The 26,066-nt window shown below is 26.1% G+C and overlaps 1 protein-coding gene across 1 annotated transcript; it reads left to right on the forward strand.

Moving 5' to 3' along the window:
• The first annotated feature begins 18,984 nt into the window (after positions 1-18,984).
• On the forward strand, positions 18,985-25,793 carry LOC132931665 (pheromone-binding protein-related protein 6). Its single transcript, XM_060997571.1, has 7 exons — positions 18,985-19,178; positions 19,254-19,335; positions 19,408-19,460; positions 22,971-23,006; positions 23,078-23,177; positions 25,341-25,411; positions 25,587-25,793. Exons 1-7 carry the CDS (start codon positions 19,110-19,112, stop codon positions 25,605-25,607), a joined length of 432 nt encoding a protein of 143 aa, XP_060853554.1. The 5' UTR covers positions 18,985-19,109; the 3' UTR covers positions 25,608-25,793.
• The last annotated feature ends 273 nt before the right edge of the window (positions 25,794-26,066 follow it).

Consider the following 26,066-nt stretch of genomic DNA (forward strand, 5'->3'; position numbering starts at 1 on the left):
GATATTTATTTGAAGTATCTCACATTGAATACAAAATAAAACCTAAAATAAATAAAGACAATTATTTTATAATTATTTCAAGTTCAAATTTGGACTAAATTATTTATTTAAAGATAAATGGTAATAATTTTATTAATATTTAAAAATATTTTTTTCGTTGGAATTTAACACTTTTATATATTATATTAAATTACTATGACTTTTACTATACTCAATGCATTTTTGATTTATTATAAGATACTATGTATTTATATAACTATTATGAGTCATTTTTTACTTTTTTACGGTATTTACAGAAAGATGTTAGTTAATTTTGAGTTATATAATATGCTATAGAAATTAAATACTAATGATTTAATAAATCGAATATTTTCAGAAAATATTATTTCAACCAACTCTAATACTATAAGTAAAACAAATGACTTTAATAGGTATATCAAAAAAACTTATGATGAAATATACTTAGTTATATAGGCTGACAGACCGTCTCCGGTCAGAATTGTTTTTCGTGTACAATGATATATCATTAAATATAAATTTAACACACCCATAATAGTGACCCACTCGGGCCACTCGACACCTAATATACAAAAAAAACGGTATCAACTGAGCTACCTTTTTATATAATTTATTTTGAAGTTAATTTTTGCTATTTATCCAGACCAATACCAAATATCGTGTTCAATCGTTCGATAAAATTATTAAATATAGCAACGTTGGAAAAATAATTTAATTGAGCGTTCACAATCATATTACTAAAAAAGCTGTTCTAAATTATATTTTACCAATCTCGGGACGCACACTTGAGATCCCCACAATTTTATTGATAATAAATTGAATAGTCTCGCAATGTCAGCCGACTGTGCTTTATTATATTTACACCATTCTGCATATAACTCTGATTACTATAACTTAAGCACTCTAGTTTCTTTCTTCATTTAAAAACCAAAAATAAAAATCGTCTTAACACCAAAAAAGCACCAAATATCAATACGTCGCAATCCCAAAATAAAGCTTTGAGAAATTGGTAACAATTTTAATTAATTATACAGTTCGGACGATGGAACATCAAGACGAGGTGCACTTTCCTATTGTATCAGTAATCACAAAATTTAGTCCATGTCACATTGCATGGTTTTGCCCTGTAAAACTACAAAAGTATATTTTAATTTTTCAAAAAACACGTATACAGAGCGTTCAGAATAATAATAATAAATCTCTAACTAGTAAACTGACACTAATACAAATGGTCTGTCAAAAAAAAAATCATCGTTTTCCGTTACTTCAATCTTTATTACCTAAATAACAAAATACATTCTCCTCACTATGTCAATATGTTCTATTATCTAAATATTGAAACAGTAACTATGAAAGCTAAAACTTCCAAAAAAAAAAATTCTGTAAACTCAAATTCAATCAAAAAATGCCTTCAAAACCTTTACCCAATGTGTCTGCAAGTCTGCAACCAATGTAATTTGTCAAAATCTAGGTTAAAACAATATATTAAACCATTCAAATAAATTATTTACGTATGCTACTAAAAATGTCCCATACAAAATCGATCCTCTTTCAATATCTACAATGACTTATTACAAAAATTTGTTTCCTTTCTCGATAAGCTAAGATCTCATATTAATCCATTAATCGCTCTTTTAATTGTATTTATTAAAATGGTTATTCTAGCAAATAATTCAATGGATAATTTTCTTTGATAACATTTATTTGTCGTATCGTACGTAATATATTATAATTTAAACAAAAATCATCTAATAATTAAAATAAATAAATAATATTTTGCATTACACATACAACATTTCTATAATTTTTTAATATTTTAAATTTCAAAAACAAATAAAACAAGCATAAATAGAATATCTAAAAGAAGTAAAATGAAATCAATAAAATATTTATATTTAAATTAAAAGTGTTCTGATAAAATTCAGTTTACTTTCATGTGTGGCACACTGGGTGTTTCTAAATTAGTTTGGCGATCATACGGGTTATTAAATAAAAATTATTATTTTATGACTATGATCGAATAATATAACTTTTATGGACATTAAACATCCTATAAAAAGGATATTTAAATCAGGATACACCCAAATAAACTAGTGGAGTTTTAAGTATATACTTGTTTTATATTTTATCAAAATCTAGTGGAGATTGAATACAAATAAATTGAATTTGTAATAGCTAATTATATATTAATGCATGTGTCATAATATTATTATATATATAAAATTGTTTATCATATCCATCAGTTATTTTAATTAACGAATATGATTACATTTAGTTTATAAAATAATATTTTTGTATAAGAACCATAGAAAAGATAAGCATGAAATCGATTTTTACCTCTTAACTGCTGATATATTAAAATTAAATGGTTTTTAAACTCTCATTTTTTGATAAAATAATTATTATATTTAATATTTCTGTAAAACAATGTAAATTACACTTTTAAAATACATTGTTTAAAAAGCTATATAATATCATTATCGTCTACAAAACTTTTGTTTGAAACATATATACAATAAAAAATTGTCTAAATTATTTGTTGTCAATTCAATTACATAAAACATTGAAATATTAATAAGTAAGCATATAATCTAAAAGATTAATAAGGAGTTGGAATTATTCAATCAAACTGTAATTAAAACGAATCGTATTAATGTTTAATAAAAATCACTTGTATTAAAAGAATTTTAATAAAATTAAGTACTCTATAGCTTATTATGTAAATAGGTATTACTATTATATTATAACTTATCAATATAACACATAGACTATAGAAAACTGGTGCCATTATCACGTCATCGACTTACCATTATGTTTTTATTTTTAATATAATCAATTTAAGTAATCTTTAAACTAGTTTGGGTTATGGAAAGTCGATTCAAATCCAAACAATAAAATTGTTATTGTTATTTGTTATGAAGATTTTATTGAACGGATATTATAATATAAATGTATATTATGTATTCAAATGCAATCGATAAGTTTATATAACAAAGCAATCGCATTATTTTATATCCTATTACTACCGTTATTACCGTTATTTTTGATTTCAATTTCATACTCAAAAACTCAATTCTGACAATGAACTTAGATATACTTAGATCAAAAAAATGGTGTCTAATTATTGTTCCATAGACATGCTATATTATCACATTTTAAGTATATTTGGATCGAACACTCATAAAATTTGTTCAAAAAAGACTGCATTAATAGTAAAATTATTTCAACAAAAATACACAAATGTCTTTGAAGTCCTGTATTCCATAAAATTAAACAAATTCTCATTTCATTAATTATTTATATATTATAAGTATTTTAAATAAGTTTTATAATAATTATAAAAGGGAGTTAATAAGTGAGTAAAAAAAAAAAAAAAACAAACAGACAAAATGGCAAGAATACAATTTTAGTGGCGTGACGGAGTGAAGCACAAAATAGGAATACGTTTTGATAAAGGGAATGGTGAGGGGTGTATAACAAGCCAGGACAAAATTGCAAACGTGTTTCGATTACGTTAATACCGCCTGTGCTGTGTTTTGTATACGCGTTAGAGAATCGCGAAGAAGCAAAGTCTATTTTTCACTCCACTCCATCCCCACCACCTGCATAGCGGTAATGAACCATTAGAATTCAGAAAACACCGACGTGAAAGACATCTGCCGTTTTAATGTAATTCAGGTAACATTTTTTTTCTTTATTTTTGAATGTCCAAAAATATGCGTTGAGAAAACAACGAAAAAATAAGGATGAGGAAAATAATGTATTCCACAATTGACCCAGAAGAAAAGAAGCAAAAACCTCCCGAATATAACCACATTTCGTAAATAATAAAAAATATTAATAATTATGATTAAAAAAGTAATTTCCTTGAATGAATTTATATTTACGTAATGAACACGTACACTTATATTATAGAACCTAATAAATGTTTATACAACGTACATATTGCGTTGGTATTTTAAATTGCACAGTATAATCATATACATATATAAAAATAGTAATAACTTACAAACTATAGTTATTAATATTTTTTGTTTCAATTATTTGCTTTGTGCAACAGTCATTCAATTAATAATGCAGCTATTCATAATGTTACTGAAACATCGATGGTATTATAATTATACGTGATTAATAATATTTTATTCACTTCATATTTTAATTTTTCGAGATACTAAGAGAAGCGACAAATGTATTGATTTTACAATTATGTGTATTTTTTTTTTTATATATTTTTTTTCTCTTTATCATCACCTTTTTGGGTAATAAAAATGCTTCGATTGTCAACTTTGGTTGAATTTTTATAGTTGGGAAAACCAATTAAAAATTTAGGAAAACTGGATTTTTTACATAAATCCAATTTTAGACAAAATAAAATAATCTAAGATACTTGAAATATCTATCAAATATTTATTTTATCATTTTATATTTATGATAAAAAATGTCATACTATACTTTATTATTTTGACTATTTATTAATTAATTTGAATTAATGGGCATTAGAAATCCTCAATATAAACATTGATTTGAAATTTGTAGGATAGAAATGTTTGAAAATAGTAAACAAGGCTCCTTATGAGATTTTAATTTCCTATTTAAAAATATTAACTAAATATATATTCAAAATATTTTTTTATAAGCGTTCAAAGTTAGAATTTCGACAAAATTCATAAAAGTCGTAGTAAATTATTTTGTAGTTATAAATTCATAAAAATTGTTGTTTTGATAATAACTAAAAAAAAATATATAAATAAAAAAAATTCTACAAGAAAGCCTAACTAATTTTTTATGAGCATTTCAAGTCGAGAATTTCTACGAAATGCAATATGTATACTTGATAATTTTATAAATACAATACTATATACTTCTCTAAGTCATAGCTTATAATGGAGTAGAGAGTTATATTTTAATAATTTTGATTAAACAACATGAAAATTAATAAATTATTGGCATTAAAAGATTCAAATTTTGTTTTGAGTTAGACAAAATACACAAATTAAAATATATATTTCTATACTAATAATCATAATATAAAGCATAATTATTATTACATTAATATATTTAAAAATTATACAACTCAACACAAAATAACACAAAAAACTTTTTCAATAAATAAATTGAATTAGTACATTATTATTATGTATAATATCTTATTATTTTAAATCTGTGTTAGACGTAACATTTTAGTTGAAACATGTCAGCAATTATGAATGATTTTCATGATGTATTCAACAAAATAAGTTTTATTATACTTTACGACAGCACAATTTAATGATGTTCAAACGTAAAAGAATATAAAAATATATTTTTCAAGAAGTATAAAATGTTACATTTCATAGTAAAATAAAGATATTAAGTCTGTGTTTAAATTCAACTAACGTTATATTTATGCTTGTGATTCATTCCGTATTCTTCTTACATTTTAAGAGAATGTTCGTAATCAAATTCAGGAAGTTTGTTTTATCGTGCAAAGAGCAAATGATATATATCTAAAGCTACTATTTGTATATTTATATTGGGGTTAATTCAAACAGCCATCTAATGTAAATGCTATAAAAGTAGTTTTGTTGCCACTGAAACGCAATTGTTATGGTGACGTCTAATATATACATTTTTAAACCTAGGTATAAAATCGATAAAATTAGATATAAAATTGCTTCGAAACGTATTTTAAGCCGTGTATACGAACTATAATACGGATTTCGATATAAATTATTTATATTTATTAATATATATAATATTTATATTTTCTCTAAAACTTCAACCAAATATAAGTTATTATTTATTATTGATATCATCATGCGAATTTCATGTTAATAAAATATGATACTAAAAAACGTATATCACTGGTGCTTTTAGTCCTTTTACTGCTTATAGATTATGTCACGTGAAAGGACTTGGACAATTCCAGAAACATATAAAACAACCAAATACCTAGCCAACTTGTAAAGCGCGGCTGTCTGGTAGAACGACGCTGATCGCCAATATGAATTGAATAAAACTTACCTCTACAATACATTGTACATATTTTTTATTTAATATTATCTTTTATAAATAAACTAATAACAACAAGTTGAATATTTCTTTAGTAATTGTAGTGGTTGTAATTGAACATATATTTAAATTATAAATTTATATACTGAACAATATTATAAAGTAAATAATAACTTGACGTTTGATTTTATCTAATGTAATTTTGTTATTATTATTTACTATTTATTTGTATTGACAATGTCCAATTGTTCATCAAAACTTAGGTTAGTATATATATATATATATATTATACAAAAAAATGTTTTATGTTAATATTATGTTTAAAATGCTGTTATAGTTATATTATGGTAGAAATATATATCCAATTATGTAAGATAGTGAGGTGAATTACATAAATTTAAATTAAAACTTCAACTTCCAACTTTTGTACTACTCTATTAGCTTTATTTTATTTCTCAATCGAAACCATCTTTAGGACGTAGGATGTATTAGGTGTATTTAATTTGTATGTGTCTTAATTCATATTATAGTGCTCCGCTTAAATTATTTTGTTGTATCGTCATAGGTATGTGGTTTTTGAATTTTTCAAATAATGTTATTTTAATAATTTTTCAACTCAAATTATCAAAGTTATATATTTTATGTCGAGTGATACTATGGGTTCCGGTTCTATCATCGCCTAGATCGAAATTCTCGTCTCCGGAACTAAACATCAAGATGGTTATCATATGATGGTGAAATGATGATTGATGACCAACAAGGTAGATATATAATATGCGCTCAGAAAAACACAATTGTAATATATTTATAGTCATCGTGTGTTTTAGAAGAAATTAATTTTAAATTGAACAATTAAGAAATGTCCGTTATACATAAATACAAATAATGTTTTTAATTTTAATTGTATTTTTTATGGTAAAATATATTATTTTAATTTATTTCGTGCAGTCTGTGCATGCAGCGGCTGATGGCACAGCAAGCTTATCTATAGATTATTAGCTAAATAATTCAATGTACTCTTGAGCAACACTGTAAACTGTAATTAAAAATTTGGTTTTTATCTTAATACGCACAGTGCTTGTTTTTTTTTTTTACTTTAATGCTGATAAACAAAAATATATTTTTGCGACGTTTTAGAGCAGCCGACGGCCCGTGTTTACGGTGTTATAAACCTCGTCGACAATAACGATTACCGCGCGTTTTGAAGATATTTTTCCATCGCGATTTCCGCACATTCGTCCAATCACGCCGTTACAACAATCGGGACGATCTTCGCGCGGCCGTGATCACAGGCGTTCCGAAATACACGTCATGTCGATTGCGGTTGTTAAAATCAATAATTATTTGCGGATTTGGCGCTGTTGTCCCGGTCGTCTGCACCGCGCGACATGTGCGTAGGCACATTATGTATAATATATAAATATCATATACGCGTGAGCGTGTGCCGTGCGCGCGGTATAGGTAATATACGTACGTGAGAACGCGGTGGTTTGCAAAATCGCGTGTGTGCGCTCTTGGACGGATAATAGTTTGTTTTGCGTGCGTGTGTGCACGCCGTATAATCACAGACTTATCGAACGACGAAGGCCGCCACCGACGACAATAATATAGCGCGTGCCGGTGGATTTTCAATGGTCTAATCAACGACCGCCGACCGGTGAGCTCGCGCGCGCGTGTGTGTGTGCGAGTGCTTTCAACAATTGTTCCGGTGACTTGGCTCACGACTACGCGACTATATATTATTATTATTACACACACACACACATATATATATATATATATATATATATATATTATACACATGTATATACATATATATACATATACACGTGTATATACAAAACAAAAGGTGCATCCACCCCCGTATACCCACTCACTAATATAAATTCGTCCCTTCAACCGCCGCCCCCCCCCCGACGATAACAACTGACGTCAGAGTAAAACCTACAGATCCGAGCCGGACGACGACTGCTGCTGCTGCTGCTGCTGCTACTATTTTCGGACCGACGCACACGTCGAGCATTGTACCGTGCCGACGTTGTGACGCGAATCTGATTTTCCGTCCGATCGGATTGTTTCAATGGGAACGAACGTGTGGGTCCAGTCCAGCATCGCCTAGACCGTGTTTACGATAATATTCCGTACGACGACGATATTCTACCGATATAATAATAATAATAATAACGGTGTAGTATAGTGTTTTATATCGAATTATAATATATATATATATATATATATAGTAGAACAATAAAATCGTATCAAAAATAATAATAATATAATATACAATATGACGACCGTATCGATTTGGGTAAAGCGTTGTATCGTACACATTATAATATTGTGTGGTATCGCATAACACTGTCAACAAAATATATGACGATTGATGTAGATATTATAATAATAATAATAACAATATACTCGCGGCGTGCAAAATATACCTACCCGAAAACAACAAAAATGTATTTTTTTTTTTTTTTTTATACATATTATACGATATCTTTCATCGACCCTAATCCACCCGGTGTGGGGTACACGTACAATATGAACGCTGTATTTCCGGGAAAAACGAAATCAGACGGTACCCAACACGTTATCTCGTCGTAATAATATTGTTGTCCGCCCAAATATTATGACCAAATTTCTGTAAAGAAATTCACCGATCGTTCGACACTATAATATTATAGTGTCTGTTGAACGTATTTCCGCCATCTACTACGATACGTCGATACTTACGCAGAGATCATCTCAACAATCAGCATTGTGTTCTTCAAACAACCGTTATATTATTCTACCACTTTATATTTTAACATTTGCTTATTATTACTATTATCATAATTTTTTTTATGTATAACTACATTTAGGTAGTTACCGCTAGCTTTCCCTTCCCGTTAATAATTCTTCTTATTATTGTTCAAAAAACCATTTAGTGCACTTTAAAATTATTATAATCCATCGGTATGATATTAATTATTATAAACTGTATATATAGAATCATTGTGGTAGTAGGCTTTATACAATTTATTTTAAGTCTTAATATCGACTTGATCGTTGCCAGTTTGAAGATAATAATTAATTTAATGCAATAAATAACTTTAAACAAATATACGTATAAATGCAAGTTAAGCTACGAATCAGTGATTGTATTTATTTTGCAAGGTTTTACATATATCCAAACATTGTTACGCCCTTGTTGATAAGATTATGCTTCGGCAGATGGCTGGTACGTTAAGTTAATATTAAATAGTTATCATGCTTCAAATCATTTACAATATATTATTTATATTGTAATATCGTTATTAAAGATAAGTTTCAATGGACGCAATGTATTTGATTGTATGTTTAATTTTACTAATGATAGTATATCATATTAAGACCGGTGGTCACTCCCAAGGTCAAAATGTATATAATTACAAAAACTAACAACAATTAATTGTTTCATGGTCTTTTAATTAAATAATAATATACATAATATATGTATAAACCATCACTTAAAATTTTGATACTTGGCTTTTTGTTGAAATTTATATTAGATTAGTAAAATGTATTTTTTTTTTATCAATATATTTAAATTATATGTTTCAAAAAAAAAAAATTATCTAAACAATGGTAAGTTAATTATTTTTTATATTCTTATTGTGAAACGATAACTTTAAAATATATTACATTCAATTTGTATAAGCACTTGTCGATTTATAAAATGTATAAACTTATTTCTCAATAAATTAAAACAAAAAACTTCAACAATTTGTTATACCATAATAGTAATACAACATTACATTTTAGTAATAATTCATCGTTATTATTTTGATGTTATATTTAATAGATTAATTTAATTAATTGATATAAAATTATATTATAACGGACAAATTTCTTTTATAATCAATTCAAATTTAAAATGATATTTATGTTGAACAAAGTATTATTATTGATTACGACAAAATGCCGTTGCATTCAATTAAAATATTTCTGTAATTTTGATGAATGACTCGCATATAAGTTCTCACAGCTCCAAATGATTATAATTCATCTTTGAAAAGCAAATTTATGGAGAAAAGATTAGACAACAGACTATATAACAATTAAATAATTATTACTAAACACGTCAAACAAAAATATTTTCTTATACGGAATTGTATGAATAAACAAGTGTGTACACTGTTCAGATTGTATTCATCTTGACGGGTCTAGTTATGCAAGTGATGGACCCGTTTAACTATGTTTTACGTTCGAGGATGAATAACGTGTAAAACAGTATCTGAGTTATTTCGCATCACTATAATGTCTTTAGAGATAATCATATTATGTTTATAGTGTTCAATAGTTGAATATTTTAATTTTTAGAGCGATCAGCGCACAATTAAATATCAATCGTTTGACAAATTTAAATAAAAAAATCCGCCAAGTAGATAACTACACTACTGTTGTGAGGCACCACTACTGCAGTGATGTCAAGCTTACCCCGTCATCGAGAAGACTACTTTAATGGATGTGTTAAATAATTTGAATTCAACGATAAATCATTTCACATGATGAAAGACAAATTTGAGTGAATGTATTTAGTTGGTAACCTTAGTTGTTACCAAATAAAATATAATTATTTTAATAATAATATTAAAAATAATGTTAAAGTTTTAACATTTTTTTTTATCTGATTATTTAAAAAAATACTAAGAAATGTTTTTGACTGCACGAACTATATACCAAATTGGGTTTTCTATCAGAAACCTACTTCAAAGTTGAAAATCGAAGAACTTGTAAAAGTATTTACAGGAACAAATAAAAAATAAAAATTATAAACGTCATCGTAAAATCATTACATTCTCAGATTCTAAAATAAAACCAGAATATTATGGGATGCCCTGTGATATTTTGATCTAATTAGATGTCGTGTTTTATTAGTTATTGTGCTGAATATTACATGTTTGAAATTCAAAATGATAATAATTATCATACGGTTACTAAGCTCCTAGGATCTATATAAGTAAGTTGTGCAAACACACTCGTTCCTTAAGAAACAGTGAATGACTTGGTATTGATTGTCTGTCTGATTGGTTAAAGCTGTTATCTAAATAATATGTCGTATTTATGTAATGTATACATAGAAGTTGAAAAAATGATTTTTAAACATTACACTTGTATAGTTTCATCGATTTATATATATATTTTAATTATTATGTGCACATTTTTACTAAAAAATAATTGAAATATATTTTTTATAATTGAGTATAAATTATCAACGTTGGCAATAGTTTTTCTTTTCATGTATAAAATAAAATAAAAATGACATAACAAAATTGTTACCGACATTTTCCGAGTGGTGTACGCATTTTTATTTTAAAGTTCTCCCGTCACTATTTGTTAGTGCCTCCTATATAATAGGTTTATGCAATAAGGACCAAAAGTTTAAGTTAATGAATAAATCAGTGACTAATATGTTAATATTTAATGCACTGGATTAAATTGTACCTAACAACATAAATGTAATCTGACAACAACTGCCACTACTAATATCATAAATCGGGTTAGTAGAAACCTCATACACGATTCCAACGTTACCAATTGTTTTTTTAATTCGCATATTAATTTTCGACATTTATAAATTAAGTTCAGTAATAATTATAACGAAGCTAATTTTAGTAATTATAAAAATAAACTAGTTTACATTTGTTTTTTTCAAGAAAATAAATTGTTAGTACATAATATATATATATATTTTTCGAGTTATTGTAAACATGTTTATCATTAAATGCCATTATTGCAGGAAACAACACTTCTGGAATATTTGTAATCTATGTAAATTAACATGATATTCAAAAAATTCTCAAAAATTATATTTTTTCCAACATCAGTTTTGAACCAGTGTCATACGTATTCTGGTTATGGTCATCAATATATACGTTACTATAATATATTCACTAACTTAGTATTATCCGTTTCAACAGAAGGTGATTGTTCCAATAAGCTTGTTTTCTGTAGCAGATCGAATGTTATTTATCAACGTGTTATCGTCGTCTATGATGTACTTAACCTGCCGATTAACCAAATAATGGCCGCCGATGCAATTGTAGGTTCAACCAAGCATGTAATTGTTATTATCTCGTCGTCAGTTATGAGGTCAATTCATTATTGTTACAATGCCATCTACTGTAGTGGTGAATTTCACTGCACGTCAATACTATGCAAACCGGCGAATCGTTGAATCCAAATTCTATGCAATCACGTCGGTCATATAATATATCCGATATACTCGTCTACCGCGTGTGCTGCAGTCACAGATTGTAACCGCAGCAAGACAATCGCGAGGGCTATCTTGTGGATCGACTAAAAACGAATTGTTCTCCATTGCCGAGTCAACGCCTTCACTATTGCCCAAAAATATGCGATGATGTTTCATCGTTTGGATTCCCTGACATATGAACAGCTATGCTCCTATCGAAAAATGTAGAGCCTTTGTCTAACGCACGTCATAAGTTGTCGATCGGAATGCAACAAGACAAGCACGGGATTTTGTATTCTAAATCTAAGATCCATAAACGCGTTTAAGTCACAAAATATCAATGATTTCGAGCGACAACATGTCATATTCATGTGGATTTTCAAAATTTTTTTTTATGGAGTTATCATTATTAAAACTAGTTTGTTTACGTTAATGTTGTTTGTTTTATAGACATTTTTAATAAGTGATATTCCAAAATAAATAATATTTTATTTTTAATGTAAATATTCATTATATATAAAGCACAGTTAAAGTTAAAATATGTTTGTTAATAGAGTTAAATTGTATAATATTTGTTTATTTTTACATGGAAACCAACCATCAGCAAGTTCATAATGCGCATTATTTTATCTTCAGCATTAAAAAAATAAACAGTTATGATTGTATTTGTGTTATTATTTTATTTATACACAGATCGGTGCTTATAAAAAATATATTTCTTCGTAGATACTTATAATTAAGCATGATTTATATTTTAAAATTATTATAGTACAAAATTAAGTTAGTAGATTTTTTTTTTATAATTTATTATTTGTTATTTTTATTCGTCAAAAAGTTATTGATCTTCACTTTGGTGTGGGAAAAATTACCAAGTTACCATTTATATATATTTCATAAAATAGATAGGCATTTAAAAAATAATTGAATATCTTTACTGAATTTTATAGCACTTACTTATTTCATACCTACGTAAAAAATGCAATACGTTTTTATGTAACTTTTGACATACAAAAGTATAACCTATATAATACAAAATAGTAAAAAAAAAAAAAAATACTTGATAACCTATCAAGATACTCGTTATTGGACATATTTGGTAAGCATAGTAATTTTAGTGATTTTCAACCAGAATAACATGGACCCAACACAGGGATGACCTAAAAAATCCACGAGAAAAAGACAAAAAAATATAAGAAAATTACTAATTTTTTCGTATAAAATTGTAATATTGCGTCAGCCGCAATGTAATCACAATAATGTCGGAACAACATAATAGGAGAAATAATTTTAGTTTTCATCGACTTAGCTATGTAAGCATGGATTTAGCGTGCTCAACAAAAAACACCAAAAACTCAGAAAAAAAAACTCTAGAAGACGATAAGTGATTAGCTATCTCCACCATCATCCATAAAATTCTATAACTTTGTAAAAACCATTAAATTCCTAATTAAGTTTTCAGATTTTATGCAATTCATTGTTATTTTCAATATTTTATATTATTTTTTTTTCAATTGATACCTTCAATACCACTACAATTAAAATACTATTATTTTAATATATGTACTGTATTTGTTTAAAGGACTCATATTTTTATTCTAAAATGTACAGCTTAAGTTGTTTAATATTTTAATGTTACTGTGACAAAGTATTGTATTCTTGTAGATAAGGTTGTAAACCACTGACCGCATCTAGAGTTGAATCTAGGTGAACAATTATGATTGCCATGGCCACTATATTTCATTAACTTTCGAAAAAAAAAGTTATAATAATAATATTATAAGCTTTTTCTAACTATTAATTGTAGTAACGCAGTCGCTAACCATAGATTTCATCATTAATTTATTTTCATTAGATAGACACCGAATTCTACTTAATATATTGTTGGTAAATTATACTAAAAAACAATAATGAAAAAATCTATTTGGTTTTTGTATTAGTCAAGCAAATTATTGTGTCTATGTAAAATACCTTAAAGATGGAAGAATAATCATAGTTACCCGCGAATTATGCTGGGCACGGTATAAGAACAATGATATCCGACCTTCACGCTCGAACAGCGTCCCGTTCAGAAGAACGTGAGGTCTGAGAAATCGCTACTCGCAAGCCACGTCTGGATTTGATTTATCACTTCCCCCAAGGGTTGGTCACGTATGATCCTGAATAAATTGCCAAGGAGGGCACTCACCCTTATGTGACCTAACGGTCAGTGTCCAAGAATACTGTGTTGGTCTGAACTTAATACTTCAGTGCCATATATAAATTATTAGGAACTAATTATTGAGAATTCATACTAATTAAACGCTATACATTAATATGTTTTTACAAACACAGAACAGTAAGTGAATTCCAAAATCGTGTTCTATGGAATCTATTATTTACTGTTTTCCTACTGCTGTAGAAAAATCTGAACTCGATGTGTGCTTGGCCTAACAAAAGTGATTTATTACTTCCGTTGTTTCACCGTAAGAACAATTCGTATGAAATGGTTTGTCATACGAGTATTTGTCCGCACTTTTATATCATTTTTGTAAAGTGTTATCGAAAATCAAGGGGGTTACGCATATAATATGATGCATTTTTAACCTACACGTAAATTATGTAACACCTTTCTTGGTATTTAAATATTTCTTGTACTTGACACCAACAGCTATTGAATATCATTATTAATTTTAATAGGAAGTACTCCGAAGACCTCAAATTAATCTATTTACAAACACTATGTTGAAAATATTTTCCATGGATATTTCAAGTTCAATATTTGAAGAAATACTTGTACTAGGTTTTTAATTTTAAAAATATTTTTACAGGAACTTAAAAGCCTTGCCACTACGTTAATTAATATTAAAACAATTATATTTTTAAAATCTTTAGATTAAATATAAACTGTTTACGCCACAAAAATATTAACATCAGTCTATATCGGATACATTAATAGTGACTTAATAACAGTTAGTAATATTAAATAAAATAATATTCTAACAGTTTATGTATTAAAATAAAATATGTGATTGGTTTGTGGCAAAAAAAAAATCAATTTAACGTATGACTAATATACAAATCGATTACTAATAGTAATAACTGTGAAATGATAGAGATGTAAAGTTAGGTAAAATAAAAGAGTAGATGCTGTGACCAAGTATATCAAAAGGACCCAGTGTTGTCCAAACTAATAGCATGTATAGTTGCTAATTTGTATTAATTTATTTCCCAGATCTACAAGGTTATCGACTGAACATTATAAATCATAGATGTATTAATCAGTTCATTATTATTAAATGAAACGTCAGTAAATTACTTCATTTTTTTTTTTCAAAAAAAAAACTTTTTTAAACTTATAGCTCCTTTTCACACGGAATTATAATAAATTGTTTTCAGACGGAAAAATACACAACAAAATAGAATTACAAATATTGGCCGACGGAATGTTTTTGGTCAGAATCGTTATTCATAGGACGTAACTCTTGATTTAAAATGTAATATACACGTTACACCACTCAATAACGAAGTGCACACGACGTCTATTATAATAGCAGAACGATTTTTTTTCATTTTTAAACGTAATTCTATATTTTACTGTACATGAACGGGATTGGATGTGTGGTTTCCATTTTAAGGAGACGTAAAGACACGAATCCCTACGCAATAACTATGCGAGTGTACTGAATGCAATGGGATTTTTTTTATTACCGTTAAAATCACTATTTGGAATTGTTTACATCATGAATGTAGAATAACACAGACCTAACATATTTTTACCAATTCAACATGACGAAAATACAGAACGATATTCGATTTCATTTTATTTTACAAAATACCAATTTAATATGTTTCCTATTTGGTGGGTTTCAAATCTTGATTTTAATACTCCTACTCGCTAAACTTTGTGCGTTTCAGTTAACCGATCGAATTATTTTCCTGGAACCGTTGAAAATTGTTCTTCCATGTGTGATACACAATTCATAATAATTATGGTTTTATACCCGGTGTATATTTTCATCATAGTCGTTAGAGAGGAAAAACATTAAGAGAAATAAATACACAAACAGACATTACCGCAGCTTTAAAACGTTCGCTGTATGAATTTACCGACTATTATGGACGCAATTTTCGTTTAATGTTTCCGACGTTATTGCCATCTAGTCAAATAAAATGCTGTATATTCCAATTAAACCGATACTGACCTTCAATACAAAGCACATAAATTACAATAATCCATGAATGGTTTTGTGGTGATTTTAATCCTAAAATGTGTGTTAAAAATATGACAGTGAGTTTGTGCCATACATACCTCACTGTATAAATAATAATATAACAACAATGTTGTTGTTATTGCAATTTTATTTATTATTATTGTATTAGTGTATCTACTCCATTTGAATATGTTATAAGATTATCGTCATTTTGCTTACGTCATATAATAAATTATTAATAAATAATAATTAAAATAATATGATTATATTATTTTTATACGAATAAAATAAATTTAAATGTATGTCTGTAACTAAATATATGTATTGTAATTTATTTTGTTTTAAAGATAATTCTGTTATTGTGTTAATAATAAATAAATAGTACAATTTAACTTTTTTTTTTGTTCTATAAATATAATATTAAGTGTACCGCGGAAAATGAGATTTTTTACTTGGGTTATATACTGCATTTACTTTAACTTAATTTAAATATTTGTATTAAATAATTATTAAATTTATGAATAAATTGTTAATGATGTACTATGTGAATGAAAATTCAACTGCGAATTTATAATACAATTAAATAAATATAGTGAAATATTTGTAACGAATAAAAATTATCACACATTATTTTACTGAACTAATAATCCTTTAAAAAGTTGGTTCTTGGTAAAATTAGATACAGAGTAAATATAAAATATAAGTATTGTATCTAATTATATTATATTATATAATTTTACAAATTGTATTTAAAACATTTATAGTATTCTTTTTTTAAAGTATTATTTCTATATAATACTGTACATAATATTTGAAATATAATATTATGTAGAGCACAATAAGCAAAATGTGTATTAATAAGCGTACGTCATTATAATATAATATTATATAGTTGATATTTTTAATAGGAATTTTATCGATCGGTGACATTACCTATTTTAAATAATTTTTATACTTATGATATTATTTTAACCAGTAATGTTGCGAAATGAGTTTTGATTAAATGTTTTGGATAATTTAATAAGGTGCACCGAGGTTTTTATTTACATCTGAGTTATCTCAGGCTGATATTTGTGTGATGTTCGTAAGATTGTTTATTGCAGAATTTATGTTGTCTGTAGATTTTAATTTAATATTTAAATTAATTCATTGTTTGACGAGGTCTTGAAAATTTTGATAGTCAGTGTGTAGATAGAATAATTTAGGAAGTTCTAGTTGATTTGGGTAGACATATTCTAGGTAATTTTACTCCTAGCATTGAAGAATGATTATCATTTAGTTTTAACAGATTTTCGATAGTATTATGTATATTATTTGAATATTTTAATAACAAAATATGTATTCCAGAGAACATCTGAAAATTTCCTTAAAGAAATTGATTATTGGGATCTGGAAGAATAAGAGTGTTGAACTTGTTACTTAAAACAAAATCGAATAAAATAAGTTATTCTAGGGTTAAGAGCTCGAAACTCAATGATTCGAGTTTTGCATTGTAATGATCATCAATTATAAAATTAGTTTACAGTGCCTAGTTTTAAGATTTTAATAATGAATATTAGTACACATTATTTATTATTATATTTTAATATACTCTATTATTATCGTTACATAATTTACTTCATAGAAATGTACTCCATTTTAAACTATGATGTATTATGTTTGATATCTCTAGTAACACTCATACTTTATATATAAATAAATTAATAAATTACAATAAATATATTTAAAAAATGTAATAACAAATTGACATATTCTATTAATCAGACTAGTATGGAGGCAATAATTATTATCTACAACAAATCAAATCTTATTAATAATAATTATTTGGCGTATTTATTATATGTATTGAAAAAATATAGTATTTAATAAATTTAAATCAGAATATATAATATATATCAAAATTTTAATAAAAATTAAAATAAAATTGAGCTATTTTCTACTGAACACAGAATACACAACATTGTATTTCTACCGATATAATAGCAATCACTACCGAATGGAATTCATATCAAAAATATTATTATTTATTTATAATTTTTATTAATAACATGAGTATAAATATGTTTAACGTCTTTAGTTCATTGAATTTATTAAATTAAACTTTTATATACGAGTTAGTTTGAAGGAGAAACTTTAATTTTAATATTTCGTCTGTGTAAAATTGCTAAAGTAATGATAATTATTTATTTGGAAAAGTAGATCACAAATCTGACTTTAAAAATGAGTTAAAAATATTAAGAAATATTTGATAATTTATAAATAATAATTGAACGAGTAGATGATATATAAATATAAGTTTGTATATCGCTATACTAAGTCATTATAATGTGAAGCTTGACCAATTAACAAAAAAAAAAAAAAATATTTTCAGAATGCTTGTACCAAAATACAATTTCGTTTCGTTGATCACGTTAATCATAATAATTATAAACAGTATATTTTCGGTACAATAATACGATATATTTAAGGTGGTGGGGTCTCTATTGTGAAAATAATACATAACGTAATAATTGATTTCGAAATTAAGTATACACATGGTAGATATACTATATGAAAGGATATTTAAAATTATAGTTCATTGCGTTGTCGACTACAATGTTCTACTAGAACAAATACACTTAACTGCATTCAGTCGCTAATATCTTTCAACTGACAGAACACTGAATCAAATCGAGTTGTCTCTGTGAAGTAAAATGGAACATTTACGTGGCACAAACGTTGTGTTTGCAATTGTAATGGCATTGTTGGTAGTACAGTCATCTGTAAGTGTAATGAATTATCATTTAGTTTTTCCACTGTTTAACAATAATATAATTTACATGGATTAAATTTGTCAGACACGACCACAATCAGACGAAATGGAAGAAATTAAAAAGACACTGTATAATGCATGTTCTGCAAAGTTTCCACTCACGGATGGTAATAATTCCGTGAAAATCATAAGCCAATAATGAATAATAATATATTGTATGTTTCTAAATTTATTTTCAGAAATCAGGAATAACGCTAAAAATTCAATAGTTGCTGATGACCAAAATTTGAAAGTGAGTGATTGAAATTATTTCTATATATGAAAAACATCATATTGAATTTGACTATGTTATTATTTAATACAGTTACGTTTAAATTGTAAAACATTTTGGATGCTGAATGAAGCTATGAGTGTATTGATTTTATAATGTCTGTTTTTAGTGTGTGTCTGTACGACTGTATGTATAAGTATTTAAAAAAATGATTTGATTTTTAACTTTTAAGATGATTAGAAAAATAAATCTAGTTTGTAACTTAAAAACGTCAAATTTATAAGTCACCAAAATATTTTTTTTTATAATGGGGAAAAGCAAACAGAAAATTTAGAGAAAACAAAAATTATTACGTAAATCTAGTTTTTAATAAAATCAATTATATTTCTTTAGTTTAACTCGAAAACAAATAAGCTTAAATACTTGGAATTTTCATAAAATCGTTATAATATTATGATCGTTTTTTCCAAATAATTTATTTTTTACAAATATTTTGACTTTTCTTAAGTTTTTTGAAGAAATTTAAAATTTTCCATTTTTTTATTTTTATTTTTTTTTTTTTAATATCGATAAAATATTATTTGCTGTGTAAAACGTCTTTAAAATTAAATACAAGGTTATTTATAAATTGTTATATCTGTAAAGAAATTTTAAAATAATTACATCAGCACAATTTTTTTTTTTATATGGATTTGAAGTTCAGATTTGTATGAAAATACGTAATGTATTAATGTATAACGATGTTAATTATTTTGTTAAAATTCTAAAACATTATTCATGGCAACTTAAAACTTTTATGTACTCGTATATTCTATATTTTATCATGCATTATAAAGTTTTCAAAATATGTAAATTAATTTTAAAATATTATTATCTACATTTATAATTCACACTGTTTTACGGTATTTACTATAATATATTATTAATTCAAAAGTCAATTATATAATACTATGATTTAAATAACAATTATTATAATAATCAAATACTAGTAATATATTTAATAAATACAATGTTTTCGTACAACAATATAATATCAATCTATCGTAATGACAAAAGTAAAATTATTTTAATAATCAAAAACATCAATAATAATTATTAATAATAATAATCTATCCAGCGATGGAGCTTCATGGTAGTGGGGAACGACTATGGTGAATGAATCAGAAAGTATCCTCGACACCGTTTGAGTTTTAAACGTCTCCTGCGGTTACATGAATGTTGAGTACAAATAAGTTTGATACAAGATGATTGCGGTGATTGGATAGATTCTACTGAAAGCGTTTATTGTTTTAGCTTCGTTTTAAATTGTTTGCATGAAAAGATCATCATCAGAGTATTTTTTTGAGACATAAAGGGATGAGCTTTGGTTACTTTTCGGAATTCTTTAGATTGGGAAGATTGGATTTTCTTTATATTCGATTTTTGAAGCGCATAAGTTAAATAAATGTAACACTGCAACGTCTGCAACATACCTCGGGGGACTCCAGGATAGGCAAGATTAATTTCATATATTACTGAACCAATGCGTACAGCTAAGTGTCTGTATAATTTGAGTTTTAGATAATTATAAGACGAGAAGATAAATTTTAATTTAAAAAGGAGGCCTTGGTACCACACTTTATCAACGACCTGAATCGTGTCTAGAAATGCAGCACTGCATATCATTTTTTTCCACTAAATATCAAAATTGTGTCGACTAAACGGAGGACTTGATGAATGATACTATATGATCGGCGTGGAAGCCAAATTGGTAGTTTAGGTTTTATGCTTCAATCACGGGGACAAGTCGTTTTTCAAAAAAAAATGTTGGTAGAAATACTAGTAAGCTAATATAGGTCTGTTCGAGGTAGTTGTCAGAGTTATTAGTTTATATTATTTTGGTTTAGATGATTCCAGGTAGATTTTCATGAGTAACTATTTGGACCGATTTTTTCTATAAAACTAGTTCTAAAAAGCCGATGTCATCTTTAAAAATATAGGTAAAGATAATAATATTACGTCTAGTGTATCATTGGTGGTATGTGTTTGCGCCTGAGTTCACCAGTCTGGTTCTTCGACATCATATTGTAGTCGGTGATAATAGACCATGATTCGTATTGTGTGAGAATAATTAAACGGTAAAGGATACTTGACATTTTTTTTCAATTTGCTATTAGTTTTTGTTGTTTAAGGTTATTCTAGTGGCGAGACAAATAGAGCGCGCTTGTTCTTGTTAGGTGGACTATTTTTGTTCATTGATTTAACAATTTTAATTGGTCTTGGTGGTCTGATTAGGTTAGGATGATTAGAAGGATATCATTTTGCGTTATCTTATCGATAACCAAAGGTTATAAAGCGTGCGGTGACTGCGGTTGTTTATGTACATGTCGCACTTCACATACGATGAAGAAATTATGAAATGCAATTTACTTTAGTAAATAATATTATTTATAATATTACCCTGCTGGTGGTTGAAGGATATATTCGAGAATGACGAAAATAAAGCAGTGCTGAATTTGGCATTAGTTAGTTCGTTTTCTGTCGGTTTGTAGTATGGATACGAATATAGTCGTCGAGCATCAAATAAATGCGTTCACACAGTCAGATTGTTCACGCGAAACTGATACATCATTGAATTAATGCATAAGAGAACAGTACCCATTTTCCTGCCTTTTCATTTTATAATAAAACATAATATTAAATATATTAAAAAAATTGATTTATGTCTCATTATCTTTAATTTTTTGAAAATTGTTATATATTAAAATCGATAATTGTTTTGAGTATTTTTATTTTTATAATAATTTTATTACGAATAAGCAGTTAAATAATCATACTTTAGTTATAAAGTTTAGTTGAACATAGTCGATTAATATAAATTTTACCACGAAAAAATTTATTTAAAACTCAGCTCATCAAAACATAAAATTCTTATAAGTTCTAATATAAAATATAAAGCTATATTTAACTTTTCATTAAGAATGCAGTTCATGGGAAATAATTATTTATAGTACAAATAAAAATACTCAGAAATATATTATGCTTTGTACTTTAGAATGTAAATTTAAAAAACTAAGGAAGTTGCCTGTTCTACAGTAGATATCAAGTGTACCTTGTCATTGAGTAGGTAACTCGGGTAACTGTAATGTATACATTTGAAATAAACGATGAATCATTGAAAATTATTCTGATCGGAGACTATGCCAACCTATAATTAATAATATGAGGATAGTTTATCATACATATTGTATATTGTTCTTAGCGATTTATTTTTCTATAAGACGTAATAATTTAGGTTGAACATTAAAAAAAATATATCTACTTAAATAAACAAATAAACAAACATATTTTTCAAAATCTTATCAAATTTATTATATTATAATGCAATAATGCATGTTATTATATTACTAGCTTAATTTATTAACTTATATATAGTTATACCATAATATCCTAGAACGGTGTCAATAGATTCGTGGCATATAAACATACATAACATTAGATTATAAATCTGTATATTTTTATCATATTAACGAACATGTTACTTTTTTTTAGTGCTTTTTAAGGTGCTGCTTTGATGAGATGTCAATGGTATGAATAATAAATATCATTATTATTATTGTGTTGGAAAGTTAGTCTAATAATTTATTTATATTGAGTAGATCGATGAGGACGGTATTATCGACGGAGAGTCATTGGTTTCAATGACATCAGACAAATTAAAGATAGTCGCAAAAAAAGCAGTCGATAGTTGTTTAACAGGTAATATTTTTCATGTAATTAATTTCATAGTTCTATCCGATTTTAACATATTATTATATTATAAACACTAAATTTCTAATGTATGAATAAGCTCAGGAAATGACAGTATTTTGTCCAGTTCGGTCATACCACACCCTTTTTTTAAGTTGGTTATTTCAAATCTGGACATGAACGATTTAAAAATATTTATTAAAGTTAAATAATTAAGTTATTATTGACTAAGTTATATTATAATAAGTCACTTTTATAGATTCTGAACGGAGTGATAAATGTATTGATTTTACAATAATGTGTTTTTTTTTTTGTCTGACATCAGCTTTTGGAGAAATACAAATGGGATGTGGTTTTAGATAGAAAATTCGATTAAGTTTAAACCTTAGAGAGGCTAAAATTAAAAATTCTGAGTTATTTTTTTTATAATCGGAAAAACAAAAAATTAAAATTAAGGAAAAATTAGAATTTTTACGTAAACCCAATTTTTGACGAAATTAATTTTGTTTTTTTTTTGTATGTTACTCAAAAACTTTTCGTTTTTCAAATGTAGTAGATATGTAACTTCTGTAGTTGATTTAAAATTTAAAATATTTATATAATTATTTTATATTTACAATAACATTGTTTCGACTATTTTATTTTTTGCTATTTATCAGCATTTTTTTTTTCTTTTAAATGTCGATAAAAAATGATTTTCTAGGTAAATTTAATACAAGATCCCAGTATAAAAATATAAAAATTATGTTTACACATTTCTTTTTATGCAGTTAGAAATTTATAAAAATGCAATTTTATTTCCAAGTCTTAAATGGAAATGTTAATAATTTATAGTAATTGTATAATTACATACTTTCAATAAAATATATATGAATAATGATAATTAAACAGAAAATATGTTATTGTTAATCATTATTGAGAAAATCAAAATATAACTGATTTACCCAATATTCTCTTATGCACGTTTGTATGCTTAATATTAACTAATAGTTATTATTATATTTTTCTAGTGATAAAAGAAAAATAATTTATTTTTATGTAAACAAAAACCGTTATGAATTAACAATAAGTAATTTTGAATAAATAATCATGGAATAACAGGTTTTTTGTTGATAATTTAAGTATGAATAAAAAAAAAATAATGTTAATGGTCATTTTACTTTAAATATTGATATAATACACCTACTACTTCCTACTAATATATAAAAATTAATTAAATGTTTTGAATTCTTTCTATTAACTGATTAATATTATCTGTACGTTGAAAATATATTCTAATAGGTATTTAAGATGATTATTATGGTTAAAAAAAAAATACAACTAAATAACTAGTTTTGTCATTACCCCGGACAAAGTTGTAGATTACCAAGAAAAAAAATACTTTAATATTATCTAATTATTTTGTTTGATTTTATCATTGATTAAAATATTAAAGTATGGAAATACTCACAGATATTAATTTTAATTTATAAATGTTGTTTTAAATTGTAAGATATATATTGCATTACAATATGTAATACGTTAATTTGTTAAGCTTAAAAAAAATTATTATTAAAACTAATCGAATATAGAAAAAAAAATGAACTTAATATATTGATTCATTTTTTTAATCAAAATTTTATTTTAATAATATAACATGATTTACTTTTACAAGTTATAAAAAATAATATTAAATAATTTTAAACTTTCAATTTAACTTATATTTTTCTATAAATTAACTTAGCGTAACGAGTTAAAAAAATAGTTAACTTCCCTGATATTGGTTTTTGTATAATTATATCGTAAGTTGGCATATTCTTTTCAAAAAATGTCTTTGTCGTGTTTACCTAAACCAAATGTAATTGTCGGAATAATAATTCCGAGAGCAAAGTCTCTAAATCACAAGAGCGCAACATTTGGTGCGCTTTATTCAGATCTATCATCGTCTCAGTGCGCAAAGGCGCACCACGTAAAGTTACACTTATATGAGACAGAATTTATAGATCAATTATATTTTAAGTACTAAAAAATGTATATATAATTTTACTGTATTATTCTGGTTAAAATAAAATAATTTAATAATATTATACTTCACAAGTGTTATTGGTTTCTAAAATAATGAGATAATTTGGATAATAGATTTACATTAAATGTATTAACTAATAATTATATTTGTTTCTCATGTATGTACAGCTGATAAACAAGATGGTTGTGAAGCTGCATTCAAATTTATTAGCTGTGGTATAAAGTTAGATCCGTCGTTAGTAAGTCAAAACAAAAACATATATAAACCTATTTTAAGTTCAGTTTTGCTGAATTATATTTTCTAAAAATACTACTTTTTCTTATCTTGGTATACGTATTGTATAATACTATAAACTATAAAATATAATTTAAATAAACAACCTAATACAATTTATATTAATTTGCTTGTTACAGATTGAACTACTACCACTATAATGATACAGTTTGGATTCAATACACTCATAAATGGATCCACGTAGTAAAACCGTTAAAATACCAAACACCATTGATACATATAGTACGACTTACTCGTCGACCATTATTTAATATTATATGCAATCATGTTAACTATATCGAATATAAACTTGCACTTTGAAAAATAAACGGATTTGGCATTGATTATGTATTGTTTTTTACTGTCATGTTGATATCGTGTGGTTTTAATATTAATACCTTAAATTAGCTAATTTTGAATACATTATTATAATTATGATGAAATTACTTACTCATTAACCTATACCTATAATATATAAAAATCTGAATAAAATTGTATAAACAGTACGAGAAACTATATTAAATCAATAACACGTTCTATAGTTATCTGATATATTATTTTAAATGATTGCCTAAATCGTATTTACCTAGTTGCAGAACTGTACAATTATGAACTATAAG

This window comes from Rhopalosiphum padi, chromosome 1 (assembly GCF_020882245.1).
Source record: "Rhopalosiphum padi isolate XX-2018 chromosome 1, ASM2088224v1, whole genome shotgun sequence".
Lineage (NCBI taxonomy): Eukaryota > Metazoa > Arthropoda > Insecta > Hemiptera > Aphididae > Rhopalosiphum > Rhopalosiphum padi.

What these genes read in the sequence shown, in the direction of transcription:
- LOC132931665 (XM_060997571.1), top strand. Translation starts at nt 19,110, where the DNA reads ATGGAACATTTACGTGGCACAAACGTTGTGTTTGCAATTGTAATGGCA. An exon ending in GCTTTGATGAGATGTCAATG is followed by an intron (nt 23,007 to 23,077) that starts GTATGAATAATA and finishes TATATTGAGTAG; the next exon opens with ATCGATGAGGACGGTATTAT. An exon ending in TAAAGTTAGATCCGTCGTTA is followed by an intron (nt 25,412 to 25,586) that starts GTAAGTCAAAAC and finishes TGCTTGTTACAG; the next exon opens with ATTGAACTACTACCACTATA.